Source organism: Tasmannia lanceolata, unplaced genomic scaffold (assembly GCF_043159265.1).
Source record: "Tasmannia lanceolata isolate RefF3 unplaced genomic scaffold, GAP_Taslan_0.1 ptg000013l, whole genome shotgun sequence".
NCBI lineage: Eukaryota > Viridiplantae > Streptophyta > Magnoliopsida > Canellales > Winteraceae > Tasmannia > Tasmannia lanceolata.
The window spans coordinates 29,878,259-29,892,504 of record NW_027518690.1 but is presented as its reverse complement, the minus strand read 5'-3'; the positions used below and the strand labels follow the sequence as shown (position 1 = coordinate 29,892,504).

At 38.1% G+C, this 14,246-nt stretch overlaps 1 protein-coding gene across 1 annotated transcript; it reads left to right on the top strand.

Moving 5' to 3' along the window:
* Positions 1-3,047: 3,047 nt before the first annotated feature.
* LOC143891393 (putative pectate lyase 18) lies at positions 3,048-5,203 on the top strand. The gene is made up of 4 exons (XM_077395965.1): positions 3,048-3,237; positions 3,390-4,130; positions 4,310-4,448; positions 4,697-5,203. The coding sequence occupies exons 1-4, from the start codon at positions 3,113-3,115 to the stop codon at positions 4,916-4,918; spliced, it is 1,227 nt and encodes a 408-aa protein (XP_077252080.1). The 5' UTR covers positions 3,048-3,112; the 3' UTR covers positions 4,919-5,203.
* The last annotated feature ends 9,043 nt before the right edge of the window (positions 5,204-14,246 follow it).

Here is a 14,246-nt window from a genome sequence, read left to right as displayed (position 1 = left end):
CCGAAATTTAGGTTAAATTTCAGTATAATATTAAATAATAAATAAAAAACAGATTTTTTGGTCTTATCCCTTAAATTTCGGCTCGAAATTTCGGGGGAAAAGATTGAAATTTCAAATTTTCGTAACATTTTGATTTTACCCAATTTCGATTTCCTTCTTGACCGAAACCTGAAATTTTGGATTTCGGTCGGAATTTAAAACCTTGCTACCTTGTACCACAAGTTAGAAAGAACTTAGTATCTAGAAGCATTCTCAATAAGAATGGATTCAAACTTATATTTGAATAAGTTCATTCTTTCTAAGGGGGTACTTTTATTGGGAAGGGATTGTGGGAGCCAGCTTTTTTCCGCCCTGATCGCTCATCTCGCGAGACGCGGGATCACCACTTCGGGTCCTCTCTTTTGAAAGAGTGGGAGTATTTGTTTGTCTGTATTTCTTGTGAACTCGTGATCGGGGTCCAAATTTCACAAAAAAGAGAGCTTTTAGAGTCGCCACCTAGGTTAGGGTCTAGGACCCGTGTCTGCTTTTCGATGAAACATGGATAAAGATCCGAGTTTCATTGAAAGATCAGTAACCACAACTGTACTCTAGGTCGGGTGCCCAGAACCCATAATTTTGCTCTCTTTGTTAAAGTTTGGTCCTTACAGAAATCTGAGTAAGGGTTGTGGATACATTCGGGGAAGGTGTTAGGCACCCCTCATGCCCAGGGTAAACTTGGTCTCTTGACTTGATTTGGCAGATTTGGAGAGATTTATCAGAAATCTTTACTTTTTTATCATTTTATTACGATTATACTTAATTTTTGTGCTTAAAATAAAATGGCTTTACAAAGAAAAGAAGAAAAATCGGTTTGGCGTTATCCGGATTGAAGTCGTACACTCCATGTTTCGAGTCCCAGGAGGATCTCTTAGTTGACTTTAATTAGGATAACTAAAACAAAGAGAAAATGACAAGGCATAAGGGAAATAAAACATTGGGTTTATAGTTCCCTCCGTTTGTCCAACACCGTGGAGCACCAGGGCTCTCGTCTCTATCTCTTTTGTCTATGGTAGGACCGGAGACAGAGTGACAGGATAAGGAGAGTGAACGTAGCCCTTTTACAAAGAGGGGAGAGGGATTTACGTTATTGGATCTAGGGCAAAAGTAGACCTAAATCCCATAACTACCCTGCACCGGGTTTTGTAATAGAAATACAGAAAACAGGAAAATAAATATAATTTTACCAAAAGTGTAAAGACGTCTTCCGAGAAATCGGCTGCGTAACGATGCTAGTTGGATGATGTAGCTTCGGGTTCTCCGAAAATTCGGCAGGACAGATGAAAGGGCCTTTGAGTTTGCCTAGATTTGGCATAACAACGGCGCTATTTGGACGAATGGGGTTCGGGTTTGACGGAATTTCGGTAGAACAACGACGCTATTCGGACTAAGGGGCTTCAGGCTTGCCGGGATTTCGGCAGAACAACGGTGCTATTCGGATGAAGGGGCTTCGAGCTTGCCGGAATTTGAGCAGAATAACGACGTTAGTTAAAGAATGTCGCTCCGAGCCTTTGGAAATTCGGCAGAGTGCTAACGCCCAATGTGAGCTACCTAAGAATTTCTCTACTTTCTCTCTTCTAAAACAAAGAAACTAGGGTTTTTTGGGCAGAACTTCCTTTCAAAAGAGGTTTGAAAAGTAGAAAACTAGGATTTCTATAACTGGAAACCTAATTTTAAACTAGAAAAACCAAAAAACTCTCTGAGGAAAATTCTCTCTGAATTCAGTAACTTCTGAATTCTGATTTTTACTTCTACCCCCCTATATAGGAATCCAGGCCAAAAAGGTTCGGGATAAAAACTAAAAAATACAAAGAATAACACTTTGGATACGCGGATTTTAATCCAGGTTCTAATTTGAAAATAGTGTAAAAGATGGTTCATGATCAAACTGCTGCATGCTCTCTAGGCACTGTTTCTTGCATTTTAAGTAAGAAATCCAGATTTTAGAATTCTCTCCCCCATCATGAGATTTCTAAAACCTGGAAATGGGATGATCTCTTGCTCTCTGGCTCGAGGGAAAGAAGGGCGAGAAATCTGAAAACGATAGATGGTCTCCCTTATTCTCTCATCTACATACAGGATTTTGAGGAAATCCAGGATTCTAAAATCCTCAAATCCAAGATTATAAAAATAGTGATAAAGTTAGGGGACAAGCTCGGGTTCAAGGCGAGTCAGGTTGCACAATGCCTCAACCCTAACCCAACTCGAAAATAGCAATGGGCTTTTCCAACCCAAACCCAACCCAACCCCATATAAAATCGGGTTGAGCCCGGCCCAAGTTGCACCCCGCACTCTACCCTTGAATGATATACACCATGATCCAGTGCATACTACCTCATTTATCTTTTATCATTGTTTTTTGTTTTCGCAATTCAATCTAGGGCAGTGATAAATTCACCTCTTCTATTACAATATTCACCCCCTACTGTTCAAAATGGACTGTACAGCTCACACCATAAGATGATCCAAACCGTCCATTTGATTTGCCACAATGTAAATAGGTTGTGCCCCAAAAATCATTTCTATAGGATCATCCTAGCCATCCAATCGATAGAGGTTCGAATATAAGGGGTGTCTCTATAGATCGGAGGGCTACGATCATCCTATGGAAACGCTTTTTGGGGCACAACCTATTTACATTGTGGCCCATCAAATGGACGGTTTGGATCATCCTATGGTGTGGGTTGTACAGTCCATTTTGAACAATAAGGATTGAATCTTGTAATAGATGGGGGTGACTAATCTTAATTTTTAGGTTAGGGTACTGATTTTTTGGTAGATAAAGTTGACCCACCTAACTTAACTTACAAAACAATTAAATCAAATATATCGAGAGAGCTAAAAATGAGGGAGAGAGAAAAAGGATAAGAGATCAGTGAGAATCCAACTTGTATTCGAATTTAATTTTCCTTCTTTAACGGCCAAAAGGATAATTAGATCAAAACCCAAAGATCACGAACAAGGTGTCGTGTCCCACATGTTTGGCTTAATCACGCCTTTCTTCCCGGCTTTATCCTTTCAAAAACACCTCTCCTTCCAACTCCTCTCACACCCTCTCTTTCAGAGTTAAAAAAAAATGGCAACTCCCTCAATCTTTCTCCTCTTCCTCTTGGCTCTCCTTTCTCCAAACACCATTTCCTCTTCTCCTCTTTCATCCACATTACATCATGACCCTGACATAGTAGCACAAGAGGTAGAGAGGTAAGCAAATACACCAAAATAAAGTGCAAAACACATTCCTTTTACATTTGTTATATATAGTACTACAAGAAAGTACACATAACTAATGTGTACAAACTTCCTTTCTTGTATATCTAGAAAGTATACATAACTAATGCGTACACACTTTTCAGGAATATCAACAGCTCTAGGAGGGAATTGGGCTACCTATCATGTGGCACAGGAAACCCGATTGACGATTGCTGGCGGTGCGACCCCAATTGGGAGCAAAACCGCCAGCGGCTAGCCGACTGTGGAATTGGGTTCGGCCAGAAGGCTATCGGGGGAAAGAACGGGCGCATCTATGTGGTCACCGATAGTGGTGATTACAATCCGGTGACCCCCAAACCAGGGACCCTCCGGCATGCAGTGATCCAAACCGAGCCCTTGTGGATCATTTTTGCTAGAGATATGGTGATCCAACTAAAGGAAGAGCTGATTATGAACTCGTACAAGACGATCGATGGTCGTGGAGCGAGCATTCACATAGCCAATGGCCCGTGCATCACTATCCAACACGTCTCGAATATCATTATACATGGGATTCACATTCATGATTGTAAGCAAGGTGGGAATGCTGATGTTAGGTCTTCACCCGAGCATTACGGGTGGAGGACGCTTTCAGATGGGGACGGAGTGTCCATCTTTGGTGGGAGCCATATATGGGTGGACCATTGTAGCCTTTCGAATTGCCGCGATGGGCTGATCGATGCAATCCGTGGATCGACGGCTATTACTATCTCCAACAATTACATGACCCACCATGATAAGGTCATGCTCTTGGGTCACAGTGATTCATATACGGAGGACAAGAACATGCAAGTCACGATTGCCTTTAACCATTTTGGTGAAGGACTTGTACAAAGAATGCCCAGGTAAGTAGTAAAGGTTTTCTTATTTTTTCTTCTTATTAAGTGTATCGAATCCCTTATTGAATGTCTACATAAGTTAGGAAAGGGTCTCCTTTTCCCACTTATCTCTCTACTTATCTAATTCTTTAACAACTGAGACATAATTTTGATTTTCTTGCATTGGTTCTTCTCCATGATGGTAGATGTAGACATGGATACTTCCATGTGGTTAACAACGACTACACCCATTGGGAAATGTATGCCATTGGTGGGAGTGCGGCGCCCACTATCAACAGTCAAGGGAATAGATTTCTTGCACCAAATGACAGATTTAAAAAACAGGTGAAACATTTTATTCGTTTTTCACTTATATGACCCATTTATATGATATACACTGAATCATCTATGTATAGCGCAATACTCACCATCGTCACATCGTATCATGTATATGCTATACAACATGACTCAGTGTATGCACTAAATCATTGGTGCCAAAAACACTTGACAAAGGGCCAAAAGATTGTTTAACTGTGGAATTATTGTGGGTATGATTATTTTGCTAAATGGGTTTTGATCTTCTCTAACTATAGGTGACCAAACGCGAGGAAGCACAAGAGAGTGAATGGAGGAATTGGAATTGGAGGTCTGAAGGGGACTTGATGATGAATGGGGCGTACTTCATGGAGTCAGGCGCCGGATCATCATCGAGCTATGCCAAGGCTTCGAGTTTGGGGGCCAAACCTTCTTCCCTCGTCGGCTCAATGACAATGTCGGCCGGTGTGCTTTCCTGCAAGGAAGGAAGGCGTTGCTGAGCTATGGCAAGAGTATTTGCCCTCCTAATTAGCTAGAAATAAGAGTGAATTGAGGAACAGAAACATAGAGCAAAAAAAATTAAGAGAAGAAGTCTTGTGTGTGACAATTTACACGTAGAGCTTTCAAGTTGATTTTTGCTTTTGTTTTTTATCATAATGATTCCAACCTCGGCCTCTTGTTTCTACAAGCACTTGGATTCAATTGAGAGTCTGGGTGGGGTTAGATGTACCAAGTGCAGTAAGTGTTGACCCAATGGATTTTCTATTTAAAGGCTTTTCTTGATATCAGTCATCTCATTATTTGGATACCTACAGTGCGAGTGCCTCTCTCTCTCTCTCTCTCTCTCTCTCACACACACACACACAACAACAACAATATATCATATAAATATATAGTTTTTTTAAAAAGAAGGGCGGCCCAGTGCACGAGGCTCCCACCATTGCGGGGTCTGGGGAGGGCTAGATGTAAGCAGCTTTATACCTACTTTGCAGAGAGGCTGTTTTCGTGACTCACCACCAGGTCACAATGGAGCAACCATACCGTTGCGCCAAGGCTCGCCCTCTATAAATATAGTTTCTTTATAACTATTAAATACATTATATGTATAACTAGAAGAGTTGGGTGCCCCTAGGCTATTTAAAACCCTAAAAATGTAAAATTTCTTTTAGCTATTAAATATCTTATAAATATAAATTTTCTTATGACTAATTGATACCTTTGTAAACATCTTAACATCTTTATAGCTACGAGCAAGGTTTTAAATTTCGAAAGAAATTTCGAAATTTCATTTTCCTTAAATTTTGGTCCAAAATTTTAGGAGTAGATCGATTTACTTTTATTCATTATTTAATATTTCCCTGAAATTTCGGCTGAAATTTCAGGCGGGATAAAAACCAATGTTTTTTTATTAATTTCGAAATTTCGGCAAAAATTTCGGTTTCGGTCAGAATTATTGAAGGAATTATTGAAGGATACATATATTACAAAATATATGTAAATAGTCTATAGGAGACAGGCCGGAGAAGCATTTTTCCAGCATTGCTCTTACATATGGGCATTCATGTGGTGTGGAAAGATCATGATCTCACCCTTGGATCTACCAAATCAATGGTCTTGATCATGTAAGTTTAATGACATTTGGATATTATATATTTGTGTGATTAGTCAGTATTGACAGTTTTTTGTCATTAATTAAGGGTTAATTGAAAAAAAAAAAGTCTGAAAAGAAACTCACTTCTACTCGTTTATAAAGAACACATTTTAGGCCAACATATTCCACCTTTATGTGATCAGATCCACTCATCCGAACAACTAACATAAGTCCAGCCAAATCCAGTTGAGATTCATCGATCGGATAATCCTTGGCCCTCAATCCATCAAACCTCATTTAAGGTTCTATTAAGAAAATCTAAACCATTGATTTTCGTAGTCCTTTATCTTACACATGGAATGCCCATTTGATATGGGACCAATATAATGAAGATATAAGGCCTCCTCATGTTCTACAAGATCAAGAGCCTTGATTTCACATATATGCCCTCTTATGCCCGTGTAGGATCCAAAAATTACCTTTTACTAGTGTCGTAAAAGACTAAAAGTTACTTTCTTTGTAGTGGTTCTCTTGAAAAAAGTGTAAGAGAGAAATGTCATTTTGTCTAGGAGTGAAAAAAACAAGAGCTCATTAATTATGATTATGCCATCCATCCCTACAAGGTCTAATAATATGTGATTGTTCTCATCATAACTCATGCCATTTGGTCAATCCCCCCACCCACCCAATATCTGTTAAACGAGGGAGTTGGCTAGGCAATTTTGTACAAAGCCATTCCAAGGCCCTCTTTTTCAAGTGAGAAGAGCCACCTCATAACTGAATTTCTCCTTTTCATTTAATTCATACGAGAGGTGCTTCTCTCCTAAAATAGAGGGACTGCATGGAAAAGTGCTTTTGAGAAATTGATTAGACACTCACTTTAAACAAATATAAACAGTGGCCCATTTGCTGATCTCCTCACTCTCTCTCTCTCTCTCACTGTCTCTCATAATAGAGCCATGCTTTATAAACTGCCGACTTCAATTTAGAAAAAAACAGTAAAGAGACTTTCTTGACAGAGGTTGGACTTTTGAACCCTAGCAAACGACCAATGTGGGGTTTGAGCTCTTTACATAGCTTCTTGTCTGCCGTAATTCCGGGCAGATCAATTTTACACTACCAACCATCATTACAACTAAACTACTTTAAATCCAAACACCGGAAGTAAGTATGATACATTGAACTCAATGTATATCTCATCCGGAGTGCCTGACCAAATAAAAATTCATGAGGTCACCTCGATTTTTCAAATAAGAAAATAAACCAGGTTGCTAAGTCGCTGGAAATCGTGACCTGCCCTCCTATTTTCTAAGAAATTTATAAAACTCCTTAACAGCGCCCACCTAAAAAACGTTTTAAAGGCAAACGATCGAAATCTTTTTTCAGTATGCTGGAAGAATTTCTAAGTCAAAATTAGTGTTTATTGTTCTGTGAAATGTCAATGTGGTGTTCTAGGGTAGTTATTATTTATTGAAAATGGAAGAGTCCTTGTATATTTTCTAGGGTCTTTTATGTAAATTTCATTAGAAAAAGGACGTTCACAGGTGGTCAAGACCATCGGTGAACACAAGATTGATGCACCAACGGTATCTATGAATGTCCCTAAAAGTATCTAACGATGTTTTCTATAAACCGCCGGTGTATTTAAAAGCCTTGAGTCCTTGTGTATTGTAACTAAATTACTGATACAGATGGTCTAGAGCGTTGCTGTATACTACGATACACCGACAGTCAGTAGGACCGCCGGTGTATCTTTTCAAAAAAAAAATCAGAAATTTCTGAATCGTCTAACCTTCTTAATGAATCAGAAGTATAAATAATATCCTTGTTACACCCAGATACAAAATCTTCTGAATCTGAAGTTATGCCCTGCTTGGATAATTTATCTTGGACAAACCCATGGAATTAGCTGCCCTGCTTGTATAGTATACCCAACCCATTGGGGATGTCCATGCAACAATAAAATATAACCAACCTTGCTACAAGATCACAAAAAATCCAACAAACAGTTGAAAAAACCAAAAACAGAATTGTTGCAAAAAGATCAGGAAAACAAATTAATAAATACAACATACCAGAATTTCAGTAAACTACACACAAACACTACATACACAACAAATGCAACCCGAAAGAACGAAAAAAGACAAATTAGATTAAATCTGATCTCTTAGAGTCTATACTTCCTCATAAGCCAAAAATAAGAACAAAGTAAAGCTCAAGACATAAAAATATGTCTCCCCAAAGAAGACGAGCGGCACCTCTTCTTTGTGAGAACCCACAATCCATGGCAATGGGGACTTGGGGATTTCCCAAATGTAAATACCCGAAATACTGTAAGCCCAAGGGTTCCCATGGGTTAATCATTTACCTTACTTTCTTGTTTTAATGCTACCAAACTAAATTGATTAGCTTTTATGGACCAATGTGTTGCATTGAGGTGTTGTGTCGTATACAGAGATTTTATGTCATAATCGTCATTACACAACCCAACTCAACACATAGCTTGTGGATCAAGAAAGCAAGGAACAAAGAGCTTGCACCTATATTGGAGTCATCACCATTTGAAGATGATCAAGTCAAGGAGCTCAACATGAAGATCCCACAAGTTCCCCAGCAAGTGTCCAGAAGGAGCTTGGAGTTGAACATGCCATGGTGACACCTCATATACCTCAACATGCATTGAAGATTGGAGGACAAGTCACAAGAGCCAAGATAAAGTTCAAGTTGTTCACTCAAGCATAAGAAGTCCAAGGAAGTGCAAAGGAGCTAAGACATTCCAAGAAGACTCAAGGTTCTTATTTTTAGAATATATTTGGAGTCCTCTTGATTTTATATTTAAATGCACTTTCAATAGGTTTTCAAATAGTTTTCATACATAACTTTTTATATCCTTGAAAATCATTTCACACACCCAAATATGTGTTTGAAAACCTAGGACTTAAGGCCAAAGACCAAAGTCCAAAGCCTCTTGAATTTAAAGTTAAAAATGAAATTTTACTCAGGGTCGGTCTACCGGGCTATGCCGGGCGATCGCGGGATGCTACCTTGAATTCCAGGGCATCTTGAAATTTATCGAGCCGGTCATCGACTGCGGATATGTTTTCTGGAAATCCAGAAAATATCCAGGTTGGGCTTGGAGGTCGACCGCCATAGGTTCGGTCGATTGCGATAGTGTTTTTGAGCCAAATTTTTATTCAAACAGATTGCCCTCGCCGGGCGACGGCATTGGGCCGGTCGACCGCGTCGGTATGAAATTTGAAATTCAAATTGAGAGCTCGATAAGGGCGGGGGACCGCCGTGCCTCGGTCGACCACCGCGACATGAAAATAGAGCCGTTGGGGGTTGCGCAGGTTGACTTTTTCAACCCTGTATTTTACAGTTTTACCCCCAAACAGTTATATTTTCTTGTTGGCTATATATACACTATCTAAACCTTTCTAAATAACCTTTTGCAAGATTAAATCATATCTTCTTGAAGTTAAACTTTTACATGAAAGGTTAAACCTCTTTGAACTTGTATTTTTACATTCTTTCAAGAGGAATTCCATAGGCTTTACATTTTATATTCTTTGGAGTGTTTGTGAGCTATCAAATTTGTAATGCACCTAATCTAGAGGCATTGAGAGTTCTCATTTTTTATTTCTTCATTTGTATTTGAGGGTCTCCGATTCGGCCCTCTAAGAAAGGTGAATCATTGTAAGAGGAAGTGTGCCCTGGCAAGGCTTCGTGTAGAAAGGGTGTGATCCCTTTGAAGGAGAAATTGGTGTACGGGTTGGAGATTCACCCGTTGAAGAATCTCATATTTAGTGGAGCGCCCAAGGAGGTAAACTTGGAAGAGCGGAGTAGGTGAAGTTGTGACTGAACCACTATAAATTTTGTGCCTTGTGAATGCTTTCTCTTCACCCTCTCTTTGCGCTTGGTGATTGGTAATCTCTACCCTTTAATTGCATTTATGGTTTATTGAACAAGGGTTATAGTATATAAGCTTAAAGTAACATCTATACACTAGATTTCATTATATTGATTATTTGAATAAGGGTTAGATTAACTAGTGCTTAATTAGTAAATTAATTTTAATAATCCTCATAATTAAGCCCCAAATTTTTAATTAGCCAATTCACCCCCCTCTTGGGTTGTCACACTGTAGACACCCTATTTTGACCGAACCCTAATAACCATGTTTGGATAAAAATCATGTCAAATTAGTGACTCAGAGCCCCAAATTTCTCCTTAGGGTAGGTTAGGGTCTCAGCTAGGTCCCTTCAATATTTCATTAAAATCCGTAGAGGTTTTCCTAGCAAATGAGCGTAGTTCATGGGTTAGTGTATATATGGTGTAACAGAAGGGAGGTAGTTTATCCAGTCTAAGGACTGTCTTGTTAGAGTAATTCACTGTCTAAATAACAGCAGAGGGTCGTCCTAGGGTAACTTAAAGGGGTACGAGCTTATCAATTATATTTTATTAAAACTTTTCCTGCGAGCCACTCCCTTTCAACTCAAAACATTGTTAAGTGTATTTAAGAGGGGGTGCTTGGGCAACTTAAAGGGGGGACTAAAATAAGCTCAAATACCTAAAAATAGAAGAGACTTGCAAAGAAGAGGGGGGATTTTTTTTAAAGAAGCTAGAGAGAGTGAGAACGAAATTAATTTTTCCGTTCTTCTTCCATGAGACCCTAATCGAAACCCTAACTTTTTTCATGAGATCTTCTTCTCCGATCAACTTTCATGGCTTATTCTCTTGTTTTGATTCCTTTTATTCCCTCACTGATTCTTATTAGCTTAGATCAAGCCCTATTTTCACCTCAAAAACCCCAGATTCGAACACTGAGTTCAGATTCGTTCCTTTTAGCTAAGATCTAAGGTTTAGTCTTTTTTTTTAATCATTTTTAGTATCCTCATCAAGTGGATCTGAGATTTTCATCATTATTAGAATGTATTTTCAGCCTCAATCTCGGTGACAGAACTATAATTTTGATAATCATCTAAGAGTTGTTATATTTGAATCAATTTCCAAAAGGAAAAGTAGAAAATTTGTTTGAGGCAAGTGAAGAGTTTTCCATTTCACATATGGCATTTCACGTTATACAGATTCAGTTTTTTTTTTTACTTCACATTTGGTACCATGAGTCGCACAAATTCAGTTCTTCTCTTAACTATTTGCACTACAAGTTACATAAAGAACAATTCCTGGTTTGAGTGTTTAGGAAATCAGTTTATCTATTTGTGGACAGGTTCATTTTCTGAGTGATTATAAAATTAGCCCATTCATTTGTGGTTTAGTCCATATTTTGTATGTTTATAACATTAGCCTGTACATTTGTAGTTCATGTTCATGTTCTGTGTGATTATAATATCAGCCCATACGTTTGTAGTTCAGTCCTGGTTCTATGTGGTACAAAATCAATCCATTCATTTATGGTCCAGTCTATGTTCCAAACATTCATAAAATCAACCCATACAGTTATAGTTCATGTCCATGATCTATGTATTTATAAAATCATCTTCACCACTTGGTCTGCCCATTTCTTTTATCCACTACAATTTTCTTCATCAGCCATTATTTTTGTTTGGATTCCAAAACTTATAGACACAGTCCCTGAAATTCAACCATTACTACTTTAGTTCGGTTAGCATAACCAACCCTAACCACTCTCTTCTTCTCTAGCCATCATTATAAGCTTCGGTCACTATTATTTCCATTAGTCTCGGCCAAACCGAAGCCAAACCTCCATTTTCTTGATTGAGAGATAAGAGCAGGGTGATAGAGAATCATAGCAGAGAGAGAGAGAGAGAGAGAGAGAGAGAGAGAGAGAGAGAGAGAGAGAGGGGATTGAAGGAAAAAGAAGAGGAGTTGCTTTTGAGAAAACGGTAAGAATTTCTTGGTGATTTTGGCAAAAAATAAAAATAAAAAAAAGGTAAAATTTCTCTTTATATTTCACCTAATTGCTTAGATTTGTATTTTCTTATGGTTTTTAATGGTTTGTTTATATTCTCTAGTTGTCATGGTCATCGTATTTTGATTTGCTCTTCATTAATGATCTCAAATGGATTTTTTTTAATATTCTAATTTCAGCTTTTATTTATCCCTATGTCTTTTTTTTTGTACATGATCTTTCATTTCATTCTACTTGTTTTTACATTTAGTAGATCTGTGTTTGTGCTCTGAGTTAAGATGTTGAAGAGGAGTTGTATGGTAAAGTGTATAGAGCCTGGTTTGTTGAATTTTCTTCATACTACAAAATATATTGGAGTGATAGGCACTAGACAATTTTATGTGGTGAGGTTGTGAAGCGTTATCTCTCACATGCATGCACTTTCATTTTGATCTGTTAATCACCTTAACTGACTTTGTGTTGTATTACTACTGTTAATCTTCTTTGCGCATGGATAAACAGCTAGTAAATTTATATATATATATATATATATATATATATATATATATATATATATATATATAGAGGAAAAAGAGTGTGCGGTTGAGTGCATGGAGACTTCGTGAGGTTGAAGAGAGAGAAAAACTCTTGTTGGTTAATTTAGTGGGCCCAGTTGGAAAAAAAACGAAGAGAATTTGCGTTATCGAGGGTGCGTCTTAGACGTACCCTCGATAAATCCAAGATAAATCCTAAATCCCCGCCTCTTCTCTCTCTTTCTCTTGGATTTCTCTATAAAGAAGAGGGTTCCACAGCAGCCGCCAACTTCCACGATCAACTGGACGAAAAAGCTCGAGAAAGGTTAGTGCGTTCTTCACTTATTTATCTTTTTCTCATTTTTTTTTTGCCCAAAAATCATGAATGATGCAGATTTGGTGCTGAAATTTTGGGTTTTGTTAAAAAATTTAGGGTTTCTGCACGAAGCTTTCGGCCTCTTCCACCATCCGCCAAATTCCACGATCCGTCGGACGAAAAAGCTCAACGGAGAGTCAAAGGTTAGTGCGTTCTTCACTTTTTCTCTTTTTCTCTTTTTTTTTGTCAAAAAAGAGTGAATGATGCAGATTTGGGGTTTAGATCGGCATGAATGGTGCTGAAATTTTGGGTTTTGTTAAAAAAATTAGGGTTTCTGCATGAAGCTTTCGGCCTCTTCCACCATCCGCCAACTTCCACGATCCGTCGGACGAACGATCTTCTCAAAGTGTGTGCGCTCTTCACTTATTTCTCTTTTTCTCTTTCTTTTTTGCCAAAAAATCATGAATGATGCAGATTTGGGGTTTAAAGTGGCATGAATGGTGCTGAAATTTTGGGTTTTGCAAAAAAAATTAGGGTTTCTGTTATTAGTTTAAGAAGGAAACCCTAATTTTTTGTTCTTGCAAAAATTAGGGTCTTGTTCTTTGTTTCTCTTTTCTTCTTTCTTTAAATTCCTCTTCTTTTTTTTTGCTGCAAAAATCCTCAATAGTGCAGTTTCTTTCAATTTTGCTGCAAAAAAGTTGCAAAAATTTAGGGTTTAAAGTGGTTTTTGTTCTTTGTTTCTCTTTTCTCTTTGTTGAAATTCCTCTCTTTTTTCTGCAAAAATCGTCAATAGTGCAGATTTTTTCGATTTTCTCTGTTTCTCCTTTTTTGTTCTTTTTGTTTTTCTCTTATTTTTTTTAACGGTTTTAAGTTTTGGATGATTTCTTGTTAATGTTGTTCTACTTAATGCCAGAATTTAGGACTGAGGTTTGGACAAGGTAGTCTTGTTGAGTGATTGGAAACTATTAGTTCTGATATCCGTTAGGTGTAAACTGGAAATTGCATGAAGATGATGTGGTATAACCTCTCTCTCTCTCTCTCTCTCTCTCTCTCTCTCTCTCTCTCTTCCTTTTCTTGTCATTTGCCCTTTAATTTGCTTTGGGTATCATGATCTGGTTACTTGAATGCAACCCATGGCTGTTTTTTATCATTCCATTATCACACTCCCTTAACAATTTGCTTTACTGAACAATTATCTGCCAGAACTTGAGTTCATCAGCCATGTTCTATTTCTAAATTGCTAATGAATGATTGTATTTGTTGCATGTAAGATCAACCCAACATATGGTTTCATCTAGTAACTATAGTGGTATCTCACGTGGTGTACGGCCAAACGAATGGAAAGCCAGCAGTTAGGAAAATTACTCTGTGTAACGCGAACGGAAAGAAAGTGAGTAAAAATTCAATATTTGTTTTGTAGTCCCCTTATCTCTATCTTATTGAAATTATAACGTTTAAACATTATGCAGGTCACATGGGACGGAGGCAGGATGTGAAGTCGGTGGTGAAAATAGGA